The 21,757-nt window shown below is 38.5% G+C and overlaps 2 protein-coding genes across 4 annotated transcripts; both read left to right on the top strand.

The window, feature by feature from the left end:
- Window positions 1-6: 6 nt before the first annotated feature.
- On the top strand, window positions 7-11,266 carry LOC111866997 (UPF0235 protein C15orf40 homolog; the record flags this gene model as incomplete). Its single annotated transcript, XM_023856414.2, has 5 exons — window positions 7-126; window positions 6,267-6,381; window positions 7,995-8,122; window positions 10,082-10,223; window positions 10,738-11,266. Coding segments are annotated over 4 exons (462 nt in total), but the record flags the coding sequence as incomplete, so codon positions are not given.
- LOC111866995 (zinc finger protein 234-like) lies at window positions 10,671-20,681 on the top strand. 3 transcript variants are annotated; one of them, XM_023856412.2, is made up of 4 exons: window positions 10,671-10,878; window positions 12,463-12,588; window positions 19,247-19,410; window positions 19,940-20,681. In XM_023856412.2, exons 1-3 carry the CDS (start codon window positions 10,726-10,728, stop codon window positions 19,376-19,378), a joined length of 411 nt encoding a protein of 136 aa, XP_023712180.1. In that variant the 5' UTR covers window positions 10,671-10,725; the 3' UTR covers window positions 19,379-19,410; window positions 19,940-20,681. The 3 variants fall into 3 exon arrangements, with proteins under 3 accessions (XP_023712180.1, XP_023712181.1, XP_023712178.1); XM_023856413.2 differs by lacking the exons at window positions 19,247-19,410; window positions 19,940-20,681 and adding an exon at window positions 18,262-18,576; XM_023856410.2 differs by lacking the exons at window positions 19,247-19,410; window positions 19,940-20,681 and adding an exon at window positions 13,644-15,993.
- Window positions 20,682-21,757: the final 1,076 nt, after the last annotated feature.

A 21,757-nucleotide genomic window follows, 5' to 3' on the forward strand; every position in this document is an offset into this window, starting at 1 on the left:
GCATTGTTTCACACCCCTGCGGACAGTTCTCTTCCTCGCTGCTGCCGTGACGACCCGAGATCTCACTGTCCTGTAGCAGTGCTGGTGAGTGAGCGTGGAGTGCAAGCAGCCTGTCCATCCCCTGAGGTATGTGTCACTTCATATGTTTCATTCGGGCTCCCCTGTTCATGCACTTGATATCTAAATAGCTGGAAAGTTACACGTACATCCGCTGCAGGAGTCAGTTGAACTGTGAGGTTTATTTGGAAGGCTTAGTAATTATGAGCTGTGGGATGATATCTTCATTGACAGTGATGGAGATACAGTATTTAATCATTTTTAAATATCTATCTTCGGATATTTATCTTGTGTTGTCAGATTTCGAAATCACAAACTACGTATATTAATCACTTATGGGTAACGTCAGGAATTGAAGAATCATGTGTTAATAAAAACTCGAAATAATAATCCCAATTTAAAAGCACACCACAAAGAGTATTGTAACATATTAAATAGGGATATTTTAAGAGCAAAAAAGTTGTATTTTAATAACATTGTAGCAACTTCGAATAATCTGCCTAGGGCAGCTTGGAAGGTCATAAGAAACGCGACCAGAAATGATCATGTATCCACTTATGTAACTTATTTAAAGATAACAGGCAAAAATATCCAGAAATATGAAGACATTGTAAACTCATTTAATAATTTCTTTCTAGATCACAATATGAGATAAAGAAGGATGTGGCTAATTGACAAGAGACCTACAGTTTATTTATGCTTCCTGTTGTATCCCGGGCTGGGAGTACAGGTTGGCAGGGCAAGCAGTCCCTCAGGAGTGTAGTAGGGGTGTCTGTAAGCTGCTGCTGTGGGCGAACTAGTACAGTTAATGTACAAATAACACAGTTAATTTATTACCAGGTATTATACAGAGAGTCCCCCTCGTTGGTGTTTCCACCTTATCGTGGTGAGGGGGTTTGAGTATGCCAAGGACCCTGAGAGCTATACCAGCGGTAGCGTAGCTACTGGCAGGGCCTCCCTTGCTGGACAGGTCAAAGGGTAGGCATCAGACGAAGAGACACAAAAAACTGATGCCGGAAGCAGCGTCATCAGCAGCGACTTGAAGCACAGAACAAATGATGCTCGAGATGGTTCAAGTTCGTATAGCAACAGGCGTGACCAGAGTGGTTTGAACGGCTGCTGTACTGCGATGTGGAAAGCAAATGGAAAAACTACCACATTATCACTTTTCCTGGATAGTCTCTTTCCAAAAACAGAAGATCGCATCAAGTGGAGGAACTGTTTTGGAAGAGACTGTGGACCTGTCGTCTGACAGATTACTGGTGAATGAATTATACAGAGAGTATGACTGCCTTAGCCAGGGCAGTGGCCGACTTTCTAATGAGAGAGACGCACTGTCCCACACATGGGTACAATTCGTCGCTTGAATCAGAGAAGTGCTGAGGGCTGGCAGTTACAGGGTATTTATACAGATTTAAGGATGCCAACCCTCGCTATGTTTTTGGTTTACATGTAACATTTGCTTATACAAAGATGCCGTAGGAGCGGTTTCCCTTTCCAGTACTCTTCCAATGTATTTATGAACTTTGGTGGGTGCTTATGAGTTTCACCCAAAAGGTTTGTAATATTCAATAACATCAGTATTCACTTTCTCTACTTTGCCCCTGACCAAGGCTCGGAATAACAACGAGCGTGTGTTGTTCACAAATAGTTTACACAAGATTCCATTTCTGCATTGATAATAACATATGTATGGCTATTGGCTTTTCAATAAACATTTATCTGTAATTAGTAATTCCTGTACTTGTAATAATAATTTATTGCGCTCATTGCGCCTATAACAACCCCTCGCCCCTTAGAAGAAGACAATTTACACCTTAATTGGGCTTAAAAATAGGATTTTCCTCTCTTTATTCTCTTCGACCTCCGAAGTTCTGGGGGACTGCCATGACTGTGCTCTGAACCTCCGCCAATAGTCTGTAATGGAATTGCTTTGGGGTTTAGTGCTAAACTCTCATTACTCATTTTTATTTTAATGTTAACTACATTTCCTTTTCCACTTGTTCCCATAGGAAGACTCAGTCTTTGTTCAGATGTGGCGGTCCTTTCCCTGAGTACTGTACACTTCCTCCAACGAGCGATTAGCCATTTCATTAGTTTATACAATCCATATAATATTATGACAGTTATAGCTATATACATTAATACGGAATAAGTCGTGTGGTGTGTAAAATGTTTCCTCTTCCACTCTTGTTCTTCCGCCAACTTTTCTAGTTCCGAGACTCTGTAACTGGCATACTTCAAGTCTTCCATATGCGTTACCGTCGGTCTCAGTGTCATAAGCAACTCAATGTGACTTAAATTAATGGAAGTTTCAAATCTTTCACAGCACTCAAATTGTGTTTCTACCTTAGATAATAAATCTCCATAATTTCCTGTATAATTCACCTGAATTTCATTTGTTGTAATTAGCAAAGCTGTTACACTATATGCTTTACATCCGGAATCTATTTTCAATTTTCCAGTACCCCTTATTTTTATTTCCACTGGTTCTCTTTCGTGGCACACAACTGTAATGCCATCACTGACTGGTATGAAAGAAACCCATTCATTCCTGTTCTCCGATTGCGTCCAGATGGTGTGTTCCACATGAACAGGTCTTATATCACAAACATTTGGGATTCTTGCTTGGGGGTGTAACAATTTCACTTCACAAGATTCCTGCATATGGCTATTTAGAAGTGGTTGACCTTGCTTATACAAGTAGCGATTTGGTTGTGCTAATTTACACAGTCTCAGTTCCTCTCTGCTTATCAGGAAGTAATACTGTCTGGTCTGGTGAATACATAAGACGTTGTTACTTGGTTCGATGTACCCAAACTTATTCCTGTCTACTTCTACGGGTAATGGTATTAGTTTAAATGCCTTGAATATACCCGTTAATTAATGGTAAACGTATTATATAACTCGGTATTCCATTCCTTAAGTATATATGTACATCACATATTGTCAATAATATATTACTGGACTCCTTGCTCAGAGTGAACGGTGCCATGGTGTCTTTTGGAAACATGGAAGCACTATTCTGTAAGGTTTCTATCAGCAATTTTGGTGACACTATCTGGGGTTGTAAAATACCGTTTTGTGCGTTTAATACGTTCTCTGTCATTAAATTCAAATTTCTCTGAATGGCCCCCATAGCATGATTAACGCGAGTGATGTGCTCTTCTACCGTGATCTTTACATCTAATAGGTTCAGTTTGGTTTCCGTATCAGTGGAAAACTTCTCCATATAACCTTTTAATTTGTTACCCCTTTCTTGATCACCTGGTTATTATATTCCATATCGGATATAGTGCTATTTACGGCTCCCAGTGAAGCTCTAACTATTGAAAGTTGTTGTTTCAACATGCTGGCCGTATCTTCCGATTCTTCTTCAAAATGTTTAATCTGGGCATTATAGTATTCAGCATCATCGGCGTCTGAAGTCCCAAATAATACCTTACTAATTTCGCCTACAAAGTTTAGCCCTTAGTTCACAAAGTTACTGCTAGGCTGGTAACCCCTTTTAACGTCATTTATTCCTCTATACAGGTCTCTAATGTTCTTGCTCTTACTGCTTATTGCAATCTCATCAATTTTTTCTTTCAGATATTCCCTCTTTTTGTTCCTGAAATGCCTCCTGCTGGTTTCACATGTTATATTGTTCAGATTATCCCCATTTAACTCGCTTGGATTCTGTAACCACTGCAATTTGGCCTGCTTTCTTTGGTCTAATAATTTTGAGCATCCTTCATCGAACCATGGCTTATGCTTCTTCAGTTCATAATAACCTAGACTCTTTGGCAGATATTTTTATATTCTCTCTTATAGTTTCCCAAGTTTTATTAACATCCACCTCAGTGTCCAAGTTTTCCAATCCCGCAAACCTATTTGAGATTTCTACAAGATACTGGTCTTTACCCTCTACCTCAGGGCCTGAAATGTTTGGTACTCCAAACTATGGCTAGGAGTTACTTCTCACTCGTGGTATAGTTTCTTTCTGCCATATTTAAACTTCTACTGGCATACACGATGGCGAGTTCCCTTCCTATTGGACCCTGTGCTAGCACTCCTATGCCCTCATTACTGGCATCGGTACTCAAGACAAATTCTTTAGAAAAATCTGGGTATTGCAATATTGGTTGTGACGTCAATTTTCGTTTCATTCTTTGAAATGCTTCCTCCTGTTCGTCCAACCACTCAAATTTGGCATTCTTCTTAAGTAATAAATGCAGTGGCGCTGCAATCTGGCTGAATTTGGCAATGAATTTTCTATAGTAACTGGCCATACCCAAAAAGCTCTTTAATTGCTTAGTTGATTCGGGGCGTGGATTATTCTCAATGACCTCTACGTTCTGGGGGTCGGGTCGCACTCCATCCTCTGCGATTATGTGACCTAAATAACCCACTTCTGTGCGCAGAAATTCACACTTGTCTGGTTGGAGTTTCAAATTATATTTCCTAATTCTTTTGAAAACATCCCTTATTTTGAAGAAAGCAGTCTTTTGGGATTTGGCACTGTGTATATGTGGTGGTATGATCTGCATTTACCGTTCTCACGGTCTTGTCGCTTGCTGATTTATTATACTTTTTCTTCTACCCTGAAGATGGAGGCGATACGTTCCTCCGAAACGTCGGTTAACACCACTTATACACGGTGCCAAATCCCAGAAGACTGCTTTCTTCATAGTCACCGCCGTGAAAGCCTCAAATCTACATAAGTATATTCTTGCTAGGACCTGTCATGTTTAGTTGAAGGAACTCAAACCCATGACAGCTTTGAAGCAATCAGCAACTTCACTAAATCTCGATTAGCTTTCCTTTTGTATTACAGTCTGTTTGCCACATGAGAGTGTGAAGTATCAGTGAGGCCCTTGTAATATGGGATCCGTGTTCACAGAGCAGTTAGTAGGAGATGCAACAGATGTCGCGGGCTCCTGTCGGGTTTACAAGGATGTCTGCATTAGGTGGCAGCACCGCTCAAGGCCCTAATACTGATTAAGTTTTCTGTAGATTCTGCAGTGGTACTTGGTAGTTAATTGTAGTAAAGCCGTAAAGTTGTGTGTTGTTGTCTTTAATGATTTAATGATGGTGTTCAATGCTTCAGTACTTGAAATATAACATTTACAGTCGTCATATATGCAAATTATGGTTGCGAACGGAAAATTTACACTGTTGTGATGTAATGTCGAAGCAGCATTCAAGTAAGAAATCCAAATTTGTGAGTATCTTTTGGTTACCAACGAAGCAGCGTGATTTAGGTATGGTTATGGGATTTAAGTTTTGAAATGGTACCATTATTTTGGAAGGTTGATACATAATTTTTTAAACTGTGCGTAATGCCACCACCACTTTTGGTCCAAGTAAACATTACTATGACTGGCGTTTATTTGACACAATTGGGCAAAATCACTACGAATAAAAGAAGTAGCCAAGGAATGTTAAGTGTTCGGCTCCGTAGACTTTTATTTCGCATTTTGAATTTGTGAAAGTACAGATTATGGTAAACTGTATAGCATCAGTGAAAGTGGTCATGACCCAACTTGAGGTACTGTCCTGCCACTGAATTATTCTAAAGAGGAGACATACCCACAGAATGGCCACGTATTATAGCATATCAGAGTGGTTCTTCAGGAACTGATAATCACACTGACAATCGAGAAATGTCAGCTTTTTAAAAAAAAATGGATGGGCAAGTTTTCAATGCATTTTAATCATCTGTAGAAGCATTAGATAGTAGATAGCTGTGATTCCTGAAGTATATAGGAAATATGTGCAGCGTTCTTGCACCATATTTTTTCTCTGCTTCACAGTGTCGAGACTGTATATTGGGCCCACCCAAGCACTTGTCCATTGTGTAATGGGGAGGGGGGGATCTTTACCTGGAGGTAAGTAGCTGTGACATGAAGCTGAACAGTGACCTCCAGTTAGTGTTGAGGTTAAGAATGCATAGCACTGTACATCCACTTCTACATGGATCTTTATGGTGTCATGATTACTTTTGCGCTGGTTTTACCTGGTCATACCACTTGACACTGTAGTGAGAAGTGCTTACAGCATTGCTACATGAACCATAAATAAGTAAACACATGTAAGATTTGAGGTTTTCACGGTGGTGACTATGAAGAAAGCAGTCTTCTGGGATGTGGCACTATGTATATGTGGTGTTAACCGCATGTTTGGTACAAATTGGTATATGTCCAGTGGTAAAATTTTTCATGTTTTAGGAGCTCACTCAGAAGTCACAACCAGTCACTGATTCTGCGGTATCGACTGACAAGGTTGGGAACGTAGTCATTAGGATTCAGGCAAAGCCTGGTGCCAAACAGAATGCAGTAACAGGTACATCATTTTGGAATAAAAGTGTGCATGCTACAGAAACCGTAGTGCTATGTTTCTCAAACGTATTCCAGCATTGTGATAGATTCAGAAGTCTCAGGTTTTCACAGTGGTGAATATTAGGATAAAAATCTTATGGGTGTGATGTTATATAGTTTTGTAGATAAGTATCAGTATTTCTGAGGAGTCTATTGCCTCCATCTTCATGGTAGAAGAACAGCATATGTAATGATGGAGGCATCAGGTTCCTCCAAAAGGTCACTTCTTTACCACATTACATGGTGTTCCATTGAACTGTGCCTCCCCCCCTTCTCTCGCTCTACTCTTCTACTCGCGGTCCACAGTACCGCTAATCGTACTTTCCTCTACTAGCACATCAGAGATAGAATTCAGGAGGAGCAGCCATCATCTCTGGCTCTGTTGTCTCGTTCACAAGCTCCCCAGGGTGTTCTTGGGGTATCCAAGCATTTACGGAGGAGATAATATATATGCAGGCTTTTAAAACAAGGAGTAACAATATTTAATGGCCTACATAATAAACGAAAGTCACACATAATATACAGAAATAAAGAAAACAAGGCATAAAACCTTTTTTGGCAAGGCACCACAACCAAAAGTAGCGATTGCCCAAGTAATCACATATATGGACAGTCGTAACAAGTAGAAACCCAAAACTGCCCCACTTGCCCCTGCCTCATTAGACCATCGAACAGGTTACACCAAAATTCGGCAGAAACAACAACAACAGTAATAATAATACAAAAAGAAAGCACGTTCACAAGTGCACTGGAATCAAGAATATTCCATTCTGACTGCGGGCAGCCTTACTCTTACCAGCCAGACCGAAGACTCTCCAAACATAATTTAGAATTACAAAGTCTGAAACACAAATTCAGTCCCAAGTTCTCTGGCTGCCGGTAAGCAGCAACTCGCGAGTAGGTCTACCTTCAGACTGCTAACACACCTACTCCCTTCCGAGACAATAATGGAGTGGGAAGGAAGGTCACGTGGTCAAGATAGGTAGAAATAACGGTAAAGACGTCAGCATAATGCCGGTGGGGAGGGGGGTTAAGGACTGGCAATTACATACTCTTAGTACCTCATTCCAGAAGACCATAACATAATTATGATGCCTTCTCGATCTTATCTGCAAGCATTCCACTGATATCACTGAATGTACCGTATTACTTTGAATACAAGACGCCCTTGAATTTAAGACGCATCCAGTTTTTGAATGTGCGCTTTTGGAGAAAAATTATAAAGGTGCACGTTACTTGAATTTAAGATGCATCTCGGTTTTTCAATGGTAAGAAATGTGTAAAATGTGCATCTTATGTTCGAAGTAATGTATATTAGTTACAAATAGATTGCGCTAATGATTGTCTCTTTAATTGCATTGCAAGCATTTCTGCATGGGCATGCTTGTATGTTGTGAAATTAAAGTTTATGTGAAGATTGTGCAGAGGTATCGTTAAAACCCGTACAGAGACAGGATGTGACACTGTAAAATTAAGTGTCATGATATTGCTGTGCATTTGCAGGGCTAGAATCAAGCTTCTTATAACAAAACAGAAAAGGAAAGTGTAAAAATTAATGTTTGGCGGTATTCTTGCTAGAGATTGGAACCGAGGCTGTGGGTGTTCAGATCAGTGCTCCACCTGTGGAAGGAGAGGCAAACACAGAACTCGTCAAGTATATGGCAGCTGTTCTTGGGATCAGGAAAAGTGACGTTTCACTAGACAAGGTAGGGATAATGCAAATATTCTGAAAAATGTATCAATTACTGATTCCGTCTATTCTAAATTCTTGAGGCATAACCTCATGTAATTTATAGGTATGTCATAATCTATCTTCCTACCAAATTTAACGTTTATAGCTGCAGTGTTATTGCAGTGAAACTGGAAACTAAACAAAAATTTCTGCATGGCTATCACGCTGTATGTTCTGCAAGTTCTTATCTCAACAGAACTGCATAATTTTCGAATGTCTGTTACCATACATAATTTCCGTAGTGTGCATAATAGCTCAGTTACTGTGGTGATGAACTGTGGGCTGGATGCTGAGAATTCAGGTTTAATTCCTGGCAGGGCAAGAGGTTATTCCTTCTGTACAGTGTCCGGACCAGGCTTGGGCACTGGGAGCTCTTCATGAGGATAAAGTGGCCAGGGTGTGAAACTGACCACTCACCTCCATCTTGTGTGCTGAGCTGTATTTTTGTTTCCCCATGTGTGTAAATGGTGTGGTGCTTAATTAAGCACTTGGATTTTACCTTTACATCAGGTAAGGTAAGGTAAAGTCATCCCTGTGATTAACTAATTAAGCACTACACCATGCAGCTGTATTGGGGAGTTGATGTATAGTTCCACATTTTCTTCACCTCGGCTCTAGTTGGAGGTAAGTGGTCAGCTTCACTCCCCTGCCACTTAACCCCAGGGAAAGAGCCCCTGGTACCCATTGGATAGGAGGCTGGGTGGGCCCCAGAGCCAGTCTGGATGCTGTGGAGAGGAGAAAATTCTTGACCCTACTGGGACTTGAACTCCAACCCCTCAGTTGTCCGACACATAGCCAGTCTCTATATCAACTGCGTTATCCCAGCTTTAACCTGTACATAAAGTGGCGGTAATGTCAGTCTCACCTCACAAGTTCACAAGTTTGCCATGTTGTTAACACTGTATGTAGGACATTGAAGTATATTAGGTTTGACTGGCCTGCAGTGGCATGGTGTTCAAACAACATGGGAAAATTTATCTGTTGGATTGAAAGGTGAAAGAGTTTGACGTAATGGGACACGTACACACAGATGCGCGTATGTGGTGAGCTGATGACATTTTTCCATTTTCTCAGAGGTTCCTGGATGTTAGCAGAGTGAATCAGGAACGTTTGCTCTCTACTGTCAGATACAACCCTGACATATGTTTGTGGTGCTACGGAAGGGGTTTCGCATGATTTCTGAGGCTTACACATCAGTGACTATAAATATTGATGTCTTCTGAGATGAGACACAATCCTCTGTAATGTCGGTATTTAATAGCTCAGGATTGAAGGTGTTTTCACCTCTTTTAACATTAATTTTCAGTGATTGAAGTTGAGTGATTTCAGTTCTGAAGTTCCTCCATTTAAGATTTTCCTCAGTTTAGTGTTCAGATCGCTGCTCCTCAAAGAAGCATTGAGTGTGTGTTACACTGCATTGTGCCATAATGACATAACCTGTTTCTTTCTTCCATTCCCTCAGTAATTACAATTTCATGGTGCACTCATCACATTTTTTATGTCACGCTCTTTTCAGTAACACCACATGTTGTTATGTAGCTTCCTGCAGTTTGCCCTTTTCCGCTATTGTAATATGTAATACAATGTTTCAGGATCTCAGCCTGTTGCTGTCCTCAGGTGAGGGTTCTTACTCCTTTGGTTTCATTAGGAAGAACTGATCTTACTCATATTCTGTGATGTGGATCAGTTCTTTACAGTGGACCCAGTTGAATAGGTACACCACACTTGGGGACCAAAGCAGATCAGATTCTGAGATGTGCTCAGGTGAACGACAAAGTCCACGAAGTTAGCTACTAATACTAAGTGCAGTTGATTCCTGGAGATATTACCATTTAAATTAAGTAAGAAATATGTGAGCTTATAGCAAAAAGACTACTGAATAACAGTTAAAATTATGGTTTTAGGAACAATATGGTTTGTGTTTTATTTTTAGGGTTCTCGGTCAAGACAGAAGACAGTTGTTGTGACACATGGCACTTTGACAGCTGAGGAAATAACGGAGAAGTTAAAACAAGAACTGAAAACTAACTGAGAAGATCCATCACTGTGTTCCATTTGTTGTGTCGTGCCTTCAGGTGAGAGTGTGGTGCAGTGTGGTGCAGTTTCTTTCAATTTTCTGTGTTGCTTGCCTGAACAGCGGCAGGTGACGACGGTTTGCTTGCAGTGTTCTGAGTCAGTGCATACTTGCAAGATACCGTGATATTATCACAAGATGGGGTGACACATTCGGAACAGTGTCTAGAAGTGGTCTGGATAACCAAGGTCAATTCACAAGAGTGTCCCCCATAAAATTTGTTTGTTGCATGACAATTCACATTCAATGCTTGACCAAAATGCTTACAAATTCTGAAATTTGAGGTTCTCATGGTAGTGACTGTTAAGATTCTTGTCTTCTAGGATGTGATGCTGCCAAGTTTGGAAGGTACATACTATCGTTTTGGGTATCCTTGCTTTGTCTGTCTTAAAGGTAGAAGCTTCTTCCTTCAAGATGGAAGCAGCGAGCTCCTAAACATTGGTAAGTGTTTATCAAACTACACGGTACCACATCCCAGAGGACCATAGTCTTAATGCAGTGTTATGGTTTTACAGTGCAGCATGGATCTCATGAAAGTTGAATGTGGTCAAGATGGCGAGTTGTGTGAGACACCTGGCAGAGAGTGTTGTCTGATTGAAGTAAAAGAGGAGATGGATCCATTGCTAACTTTTTCAGAATTGAAGACAGAAGCTGAAGTAAGTTGTACATCAGTTGTTTCCGAGACATGTAACAATAAAACATTTATGACCATCTAATTAATGGTGTCTTCTTTGATGAATATTTATAAGTCCCCGATGTTTCATAGTTGTTTTGTAATTTTTCATGCTGTGTGTCATTATTACAGTGAGGTGAATGTTTCAATGATATTAAATATCTGTTGGTCTGGTGTCTGAGCAGTTATTTTTAGGCTCTGTACTGGTTTAAGATGGATGCTGCATTAAATATGTTATCATCCTCATTTCTGTCTTGCGAGATTAATACCATCAGTAAACTTTTGAATAAGCTTTCAGTTGAAGAAGTACTCGGAGAAAACCTGCCCCAGCGCCACTTTGTCCACCACAAATCCCACTTGACCAGACCCGGGATCGAACCCGGTCTGCTGTGGTGGGAAGCCAGTGACTAACCGCTTGAACTATGGTGCGGCCCTTGGTATTCCCTAAGGCTGGGGCCACACGAGCACACAAAATGCATCCGTTGTAACGAACATCGTGACGTCCGTTGTAGAAATAAACAAGAGAGGCGAATGCTACGTTTTCTTCTGGCTCCATTGCAGACAAGAAACTATGAACCGCATTCTGCAACTGTGTAGTGTCCTCAGCAACGTCCGTCATAAAGTACGTTCATTGCAACAGATATACTTCGTGCACTCGTGTTGCCCCAGCCTAAATAAGAAAGAAGGGTTGGGTGACTTCTGTTTATCTACCCTTAATGACTCTGTATAGTGTCTTGAGATGGTTCTTGTGGTTCAGGTCATTTGATTGAAAATTCGCCCATTACCAGGAGCATAACTCCCACCTAAAATAAATTCTGGGACAAAGATGAGTTTACAAGGTGTGGCAATAAAGAAACCGGATTCATGCTCTAACCCTTTATTAAAAAAAAATCAGACAGTCGAAATGTTATCCCCTTNAGAAAATTTCTTGAGTTCTGCTTTCTCAGGAAAGTAAGAACTCATACTGTTCCATAAATGGTTCATTGCACATGAAAGAATTGACACAGTTGACATTTTTCATAAAGCTGGCCAAATTCTGCCTTTACCTCTGTGATAGACATATTTAATTTCTGTGATTTCTGTAATACCAGTATGCGGAAGTTAGTCTGCAAATAGAATTGAATGTTGGTTGTTATGTAGGAATATAGGTACATATTCCACAATGTTTGTAGTTTCTGAAGTGTCATTATTAGTACATTAGTACATTAGCCAATATTATGAACATATGTGCACATATTTCATTGCCTATTCTGCATATAAGATGGCTTACATCGAAACATTTTAACTGACTTCTGGATTTCTGAATTTGCAGAATTATGATCATGAAATATGAATTACAAATTTTTCAGCACAACATGAATACAATGAAAGTGGAACAGATGTACATATGCATCCCCACACATCTTCACTGAATGTGGAAGATTTCAATAAAGTAGAAGAGGTTACTTGTGTGTCATCAATATTAAATAAAAAAAAATGATCTCAGGTGATCCATGATCCATAGCATATATGAGGGAATCAAATTAAATTTTCTGTCCTGACTCATACTAATGTCCTAATTTTGCAGCATGTGAAAGTCCACATGAATGCAAAGGCTAATTCAAACAAAGAGAGTGAATGTAAGCACATTGACGTAAAGGAAGAGAAAGATCCTTTGTTAATAATAGTACCATTTATGAAGGCTGAAAATGAGGTGAGTTGTGTCTCCTTTTGTCATTAAGCACTTTTAAAAAATGTGCAGGAATGTATTGAAGACTTACTTCCAGAATGTATTAGTCAAATTAAACATTGGTCTTATTTTCGCTGGACTGACACTTTCTGTGATATATAAAGTTAAATTTGTAAGCATTTTGAGAAGTTAATTGAAGGGCATGCATTAAAAATGCTTGTAGACTTTCATAAGTTTTCATGTCTGCTGTTCCTCTAATGCTGCTTGTGACATTTCTCCTACTCAAGTAATTTGTAATATATCATTTTCAAGTTGCAGATGCTTTAAATTTTCAAGTAGTGTTAATGTTCTGTGAGACAATTGTATATTGACTTCTTGTGTAAACACTAATTACTTAATATGAAAATATTCTCTTCCCATTTTACGTGTGTCACCCATCTCAGCGTCTGTATGCATCTCATTTTGTTTTCTCCAGTGAAGTTTTGTGCACTGTCATTAAGTTCCGTTGACTGCAATGAATATTATTATGCAAATTATAATGAGACTAGAACTCCAATAAAGAACTCAAAATTATCCCAGATTACTTGACTTGGTTCATCTTGGTCCATCCCAATAGCAGTAATATAAAATGACTTGTAGCACCATCCAGCGTGATTAATTTATAAAAGTCGAATTACAATATTTCATTTTTCTTATCATGTTTTGGTTGTGTTGACCATCTTCAGAAGGACACAATCAACATTTATGAAACCACTATTACGGTGTCATTAGTATATAAGAGTTATACCTTGTAACTACATTAAGTATATGAAGTGGTTGGAATATTTATAGGTTATTATAATTAAATTATTTACACAGTGAAGTATTAAAAGTAAAGTTATAAACACTTTTTTGTTAAAACTAGAACCAGTGGTTCGTGTCTTGAAATATCTTCTCATTAAAGGAAGAATGCCTTGAGTGTCGTGGTCCTGTTGTGCAGAGCACTTTGTGTTGTACTATGTACTATAGAGGTTTCTTTGTGTAATTAACCTCACTGCGCTGTATTCCTATGAAAAATTTTCATTGCTTTCTCTTGTTAGGGGTTTGTTATAACCAAAGAAGAGGAATGTCCATTCAAAATAAAGACTGAATCAGGAGAAATTCATGGTACAACAGAAGAAGACATGGATAATGGACAATATACATGTGATATTTGTGCCAAACCATTAACGTGTTCGCAGAGACAAGGTGTACAAATTGGAAATCATTCATATATATGTGATGTTTGTAAGAAACCTGTTTGCCATCAGATTCCCAAAAGTGTTTCTGTACACAACCGGCAAAATTCTTTCTCTTGTGATATGTGTAACAAGTCGTTCAACTGGCGGAGTAACCTGAGGATTCATCAACGCCTACACAGTGGGGAGCGTCCGTATTCTTGTGATGAGTGTAATAAGTCATTCTATGATAGTAGTGGCTTGAAGAGACATAAAGTCATACATACTGGAAAGCGTGCATATTCCTGTGATATGTGTGCAAAATCATACAGACAACCAGGTAATTTGAAGATACATCAACGTATTCACACTGGAGAGCGTCCATATGCTTGCAACGAATGTAGTAAATCATTCAGGCGTCAGGCTTGTTTGAAGAAACATCAAGATACACATAGTAAAGAATGTCCATATTCTTGTGATGTGTGTAAAAAGTCTTTTAGACAGCTGAATAATCTGAAAGCACATCACCGCATTCATAGTGGAGACCTTCCTTATGCGTGTGGTATGTGTAGTAAATCATTCAGTCAAAAGATTAGGTTGAAGGAACACCTAGGCATACATAATGGAGAGCGGCCATTTTCTTGTGATGTGTGCAAGAAAGCATTTATCCGTTTGGGTAATATGAAGATACATCAACGCATTCACAGTGGAGAGCGTCCATATTCCTGTGATATATGTAATAAATCATTCACACAAGTGAATAATCTGAAGACGCATCTACGTGTTCACACTGGAGAACGTCCATACTGTTGTGATTTGTGTAAGAAATTATTCAGATCTCTGTCTGCTATGAAGGAACATCAACGCATACATACCGGAGAGCGTCCACATTCTTGTGATGTTTGTAATAAATCATTCAGATCTCATTATAATCTGAAGGAGCATCTACGCGTACATACCGGAGAGCGCCCATATTCATGTGATGTATGCAGTAATTCATTCAGTCGGGTGAGGTATCTGAAGGCACATCAGCGCGTGTATTCTGGTAGTTGTGCTTATTCCTGAAAATTTGTGTAATGAATCATTTGGAAATCAAGAGTAATTTGAAGAGTATCAGTGTATATGTGTTGCAGGAAATTTACTGTTTACTAATTTTTCTGATTAAATTTGTTAATACAAGTTTAAATATTAAAATGCAATTTAATGAAACAGAAAAGAAATTAATTAATTTATACCATATGCTACTGGTCAGCAGTGTATAAATATATCTGAAATAAAAAGGTGCCAAATATTCCCAAAAACATGTGTTCACCATACTCAGTAAATCAGGAAAATATTTATCAGGTTCAGAGTATGGTTTCCTTTGGCCATACAGGTAGCTTAGTGAAACTTACCTTGTTGGACAGTTACAATAGAAAACCATCCAACTGCTTCCTTCCTGCCATCATATGTAATCTAACTGCCACTATCCAACTTGCATGTCGGATGCTGTTTGACCTAGAGCCCATTGAGAAACAGGAAAAGTATCTAAAAATATATAAAGCAACTTAGTTGAGTCATCAGCTTAACCTCAGTATGGACACTACCAATATTATGATAAAATTTACTGCAAGCATCAAATGTATATCAAAATAGAAAATTAGTAATAATGAACTAATTTTGTAATACATATGTGTGATTAAGAAATTGAATCCATTGTGATGTAATTCAGTCACATGATATTAAGGATTAAAGAACTGTCATGATGTATATGAAAGCACTGAGCTTTCGAAACCGTTCCCATCATGAAACAAGTCATTTCAAAAGACTGTTATGACACCACTTTTCTCTAAAGAATTTACTGTAACTACATATATATCGCGTTCTGAAACTGATTTGTATCACCAAGAGTCCACAAATGCGTAAAAGTGATATTTTATTACTTTTCAGTTTCATGTAGTTGTAGCTGTTTTTTTCTGCCCTGCCATGGCTTTCTGTGATGTGATGCCTTGGTTTGAAATTTCTTATCAGCATCAATATGTACTGCATTTAAAGTCTTGCTTTATTTTGATAACAATTTGCTATTGATACAGTTATGATGTGGATGGGTAAAAACAGGGCAGGTTGAAACATACTGCAATAATATAAACAAGGTTTAAATGAACTTATTGTCACTAGTGGTTTACAAATTGTGGTTGTTTGTGAAGACCAGGTAACTGTAGATCTATATGTGTATATAAAGACTTATTTATCATCTTGAGCAGTTTATTGGTATGCAACTAGTTGGAATTTCCCTCATCTAACAAATGCAAAAGCTTCAATCCACGTGATATGTTTACTGTCTGTCTGACACCAGTTTTGAAGTAATACCATCCTCAGTTTGATCTCTGGAACGGGTTACTCACTTGAGGATTTTAATCACATATTTTTGGCGTATTCTGTATCTCATGTGTATACCTATATTGGAGAATAACAAAAATGAGGCACAACTTCTTGTTTCTATGTCCTTCATTATTATTCTGTTTATATTCACCTCATTTCTAATTTTGTAAACTTACTTAACTTTGTGGCTTGAGTCTGCAAGTGAACTATACTGACCGGGTTCTATTCCCGGCACTACCAAATTGTCAGAAAAGTCTGGAAGGGGATCCACTCGGCCTTATGAGGATAATTGAGGAACTATTTCAAGGAATTAGCGGCTCCGGTCTAGAAAACCGAAATTAATGGCCATGGGGATTCGCTGTGCTGACCATGCGACACACACTATCTGCTAAAGTTGGCACTAACTTCGCTGACAAGCAGCGGTTGCTTGGTCGGTAGCATATATCATTTACTTACTTACTTACTCATGGAGCTTAGCCCTTCTTTACTAAAGAAAAAATGTAGGGACAGTTGAGTTACAGTACAATGAAATAACAGGGAACAGGAGTCAGCTCCTGACTGGTATTTGAACCAGATGCAGTATGAATAGAAGTATGGTGCAATGGGTGAAACAAAAGGTAGAGCTCAGAAGTTGTTTGAATAATTTGCTGGGGAAGATGAATAATTTCCACTGAATGTCATGTGTTAGCACAAGGTATTGTCAGGCAAAACCTACTCAGTAATACTGTTCTACCCCAAATATAGATATTGTTATGTGATTGCGTGACTATACACGGGGCCTGAATTGATGATTGACTTTGCTGAACACTTACACATGCACCACAGAGATATTGGGTTTTCGGACTTATCCATCGTCCTGGTTTTAAGATAACTAAGAAAAACACGACGTTTCAGAAACTTGATCTGTTTCTGTCCTCAGGTGAGGGAAAACACACAGAATAGGTGTTTTCCCTCACCTGAGGACTTCATCCATTGTCCTGGTTTTAAGATAACTAAGAAAAACACAATGTTTCGGAAACTGGATCTGTTTCTGTCCTCAGGTGAGGGAAACAGATCCAGTTTCTGAAACGTGTTTTTCTTAGTTATCTTAAAACCAGGACGATGGATAAGTCTGAAAACTCAATATCTCTGTGTGTTATACACCATTGTCAGAATCCTATAGTAACTACTTACACATGCAAGCCTGACTACAAGTAACTATAACAGCCCTGCTGGTTTACACACGTAAAGTCTTTTCAAAAGATCTTAATCATCACAACAAGCATCAAGCATCACAACACACAGACAAGCAACATCAACTACCGACAGGTAAGGTTATTGAACCTTAAAAGTATATACACATAAAAACTTATATAATACAATCTAAATAAAACCACAATTTTTATTTACAGACAACACACGTCAACAACATCCCGAAGCAAAAAGATTGGGCCAAGCGGGAAAGAATTCTAGGGATTTTAAGAATTCTTACTTCAAATAACGAAACATAATTTTACAGAATTAACGACGAATCAAATAAGAAAGCTACTGTGGTGTGTGAAAAACTTTTAGTGAACCGACACTCTGGGTAATTTTAACTATTTGTAATTATTTTAATTAACTGGAACGTGGCTATCTTGGACAAAGTGAAGTTTTGTGTGTTGGTGATTTCTTTTTCTACTATAAATGCCTCTGATGATGGCTCCGTGGTGAGCCGAAACATGTAAGGCAGGTGGTGACGAGGCGGAAAACTTAAAAAAGTGTCACATTTGACGGAAGGAACTTGATTGTTGATCTTAATATCCTCTGCTAATGACATTACCGGCTGGCAAATATCCCACAACTAACTAAACTCTGAACTTGTCCTGTTTATAACTCCTTGGCATGGAGCGCATAGAAAACACCCCTGCTTGTTGTTGTAATTCAGTCGTTTCCATGGGAAGATGTTTGTTTGCAAAGGTGTTACTCAGTAACAGCTCTTAAATATTTGCTTATCTGGCTGTTGTTGCTCGGTAGTGGGTTCACATGATACAATATTATATCCTCCTGCATTTTATTTCTTTAAAAGCATTAATGAACCTCTGTAAGGCAGCTGGAAGATGCCACAGTTACACCAGAGAACTATTAGCCAGTTGACTTCAGGGTTCTTGTTTGACTTCAGCCTCCATGGTGATGCTGTGCATGGCTCCAATTGACAGTGCCTTACTTGATGGTTCTGTGGATTCTGGAAGACAAGAAGAAGAACAACAGAAAAATATTAAATCCAGACACACAGTGAAAAACAATTGAAAAAATGAGTGTAAATTTCATAGCGACAGTTTAGAGCAACGTGTATATCTGTATGACACCTATGTGAATTGCGGATCTGCTGGAAACTGCGGGTGAAAGTTTCAATGTAAATTTTTTGTTGTAAGAGTTCCCAGCCGAGAAACAGTTAATAATTTGTCAAATAAACTTAGAACAATGGGACTTTTAAGTGCTGAATGCTTACTGAGAAGTTAGATGACATAGGGCCCTGACTTAACATACACCTAGAAAATCACTGAAACATCTAGCTCAAGAGACTGCACTATGTCATGGAGGCATATGGGGGAGTGGATGTATAGAGCCATATTTTCTTGACCTCAGTACCATTTGGAGGTGAGTGGTCAGTTTCATGCCCTGGTTGCTTTACTCCCAGGGAAAGGGCCCCCCGGTACCCATTGGATAGGAGGTTGGATGGACCCCAGAGCCGGTCTGGATGATGTGGAGAAAAGAAAAATTTTCATCCTCACGGGACTTGAACTCATACCCGTCAACCATCCAGTCTGTAGCCAGTCGCTATACTGACTATGCTGTCCGGGCCCCTACATTTTAAAGGTTAACAAATTAAAATTTTGTAATGCTACATGACAAGCAACTTTTAAATCACCTTACTGTTAGAATGGTCTTCCATTACTGTCAGTAGTTAAGTGTGCTGATGAGTATTTACTTTTAAAGCACAGAAACGTTTGTCCCCTTTTTGTGATTTTGTCACAAATAATAATATTACTATAACAAGCATGCAAAAATCTGATTCTGTATAAAATGGTTGCAATTGAAATATGTCCTAATTCAAGTAATGACTTAGCTCTCTTGTGGTTGATGAGAATATTGTGATTTTGCAGAACACCTTGGATTTCGTGAGATTGAACATCAGTCAGATAGTGAAGTGTTTCCAACTTCATATCATGATAACCTCACAGATGGAAAAATTGAAGAGGGTTCACAAAAAGAAGTGGAGAAGGATCCCATATTAATAACATTACCCGAAGTTAAGTCTGAATGTGAGGTGTGTACATATACACAATATTAGACACATTCCACTAATATAGCAGTTAGATTTTGTTTTCAAGACATCTATCCCTCAGTTTATCTGTTCACATGGAAAAAAGTGCAACATTTTTAAACAGATTTTGAAGACATGACTGAATAGAGTTTGCATTTTAGTGGAATGCTACTTTGAATTAATTAATTTTTGCAGTATATTTCACCGGATATTAATAAGCCGTAGTCGCAGAAGGCCTGTTCATAGGTCAAGCATCCAATTAGAACCTTCATCAACTTGTTGTGTTTGTATTTGTAAATTGTTTTTGGGTTTCCATTTAATTATTCTATAGTTTTGGTTCAATCTTCATATATGTATTCTTTCAGTATCCCAGTAAATGACTGATTATCTGTCACGAAGCAAGCTCGCTACTAATACAGTGTGTTAGATAATTTTACCTTGCCTTGATGATTGACTGTGTAAGCAACTTGCTTTCTGCTCATGTGAAAATGGAACATATTTTTATCTCTTTTTCCTTCCTCACTTTCACTAGGGATTGACAGTAACAGAAAGGGATGATGTGTTCAGAACTGAGAGTCAGTCACAGACAACTTGTACTACACAAGATGACACAGGTGATGATCAATATACATGTGGCACAATGCATCAAGGCATACAGATTGGGATTCATGCCATTGACGGATCTTCTGCCAATACGAGTACATGTATACTAGTGATTGATAAATCTGTAGACTTTAAGGAACATTTGTTTTTGTGTGGATTCTTTAATCAATTGATTAGTCATGAGAGTGAATTGGAGCATCAGTATGTTCATAATACAGAGTGTCCATATGTCTGTGAAGTATGCAGTAAAGCATTCATGAAGAAGTCTTATTTGAAACGACATCAAGAGATACATAGTGGAGAACGTCCATATTCCTGTGATATTTGTGATAAACCATTCACACAGAAACAGGATTTGAATGCCCACAAACGTACACATAGTGGAGGGCGTCCATTTTCTTGTGATGTCTGTTATCAGTCATTTAGACAGAAGAATACACTAAATGTACATAAACGCATACACACTGGAGAGCGTCCATATTCCTGTTGCGTGTGTACAGAATCATTCCGTCACCAAAGGACTTTGAAAGAGCATGAACACATACATAGCGGAGAACGTCCATATTCTTGTGGTGTATGTAATAAGTCATTTAGTAGCAAAAGGAACCAGAAAGTGCATCTATGCATACTGGGGAAAGACGTTATACCTGCAATGTTTGTATCACATATTTCATTAACCCGTTGCCGTGGTTCGTCGTGTATGTTTCGTCNGAAGAAGGATTTGAGGAGACATCAACGCATACATATGGGGGAACATCCGTATTGTTGTGGTGTGTGTAAAAAGGCATTTATTAGTAAGTCTGATTTGTGCCGTCATAACACACATTGTTGAGAAAGTCCATATTATTGTGATGTATGTAAGAAATTTTTTCATTGACGTTATAATTTGAAGACCCATCAAAAGTGCATACACAGTGAAAAGCCTCTCTATTCTTGAAATGTGAGTAATGATCCATTCAGTAACCAGATATCAGTGCCCATCTTGAGTTGTGTTTATATTTGGAATTACTGGCTTTTTTAACTTTGGCCATCATTCAGATAATAATTAGAAACAAACTGAATGTGTTGAAGTGGGGCACTTAACATGTAGTGAACAGCATATTTATAAATCTTTTCAGGAACAAAGAACATAACTGTGTCTACTAAGTTTTCATATCACAAAAGGAATGCACAGCTGAGCCCTGAGGATCAGTGACTTCATGCACCTGTTATGAGTATCAGTGAAGAAATGTACATGAGTTAGATATATTATGAGAATAAAATTAAGCCACTGTCTTTGAAAGGAATATATAATTCTTGATCATATATAAATTAAATAAAGAACATAAAATGCTTTTGATCTAGGAAAGAATTTTCCAACAGCATAAAATTGTGTGGCATGTTTTACAAAGAATTAGACCATGCATATGTCATAATGTTCACTTCCAACTATTCCTTATATAATACCAAATACAAAAGAAGATTAATTTGCTACTAACTCACAAATATGTGAACCTCGGGTAGATTCTAAAGGGTTCTGACAGTGCTGTATAACATGCAGAATTACTGGATTTTCAGACTTTCTCAGATGTCAGCCAGATATTCTAACCAGATGTCTCTTGGATGGGAATCAGAAACAATGGTTCGACTAAAATACAATACTAGGAAGTAGTCTGAATGATATGTGAAGACTAATGGATACGTTTTTGCTGAAAATCATGTCTTTGCCACATATATTATTAAAGATCTGCCTGGCACAGTACTGTAG

This window comes from Cryptotermes secundus, unplaced genomic scaffold (assembly GCF_002891405.2).
Source record: "Cryptotermes secundus unplaced genomic scaffold, Csec_1.0 scaffold1383, whole genome shotgun sequence".
In the NCBI taxonomy this organism is placed as follows: Eukaryota; Metazoa; Arthropoda; class Insecta; order Blattodea; family Kalotermitidae; genus Cryptotermes; species Cryptotermes secundus.

Excerpts from the sequence above, each read along its gene's own strand:
- LOC111866995 (XM_023856410.2), top strand. The coding sequence starts at position 10,726 with ATGGTTTTACAGTGCAGCATGGATCTCATGAAAGTTGAATGTGGTCAA. Across the intron at positions 10,879-12,462 it reads AATTGAAGACAGAAGCTGAA|CATGTGAAAGTCCACATGAA; the intron begins GTAAGTTGTACA and ends CTAATTTTGCAG. Across the intron at positions 12,589-13,643 it reads TTATGAAGGCTGAAAATGAG|GGGTTTGTTATAACCAAAGA; the intron begins GTGAGTTGTGTC and ends TTCTCTTGTTAG.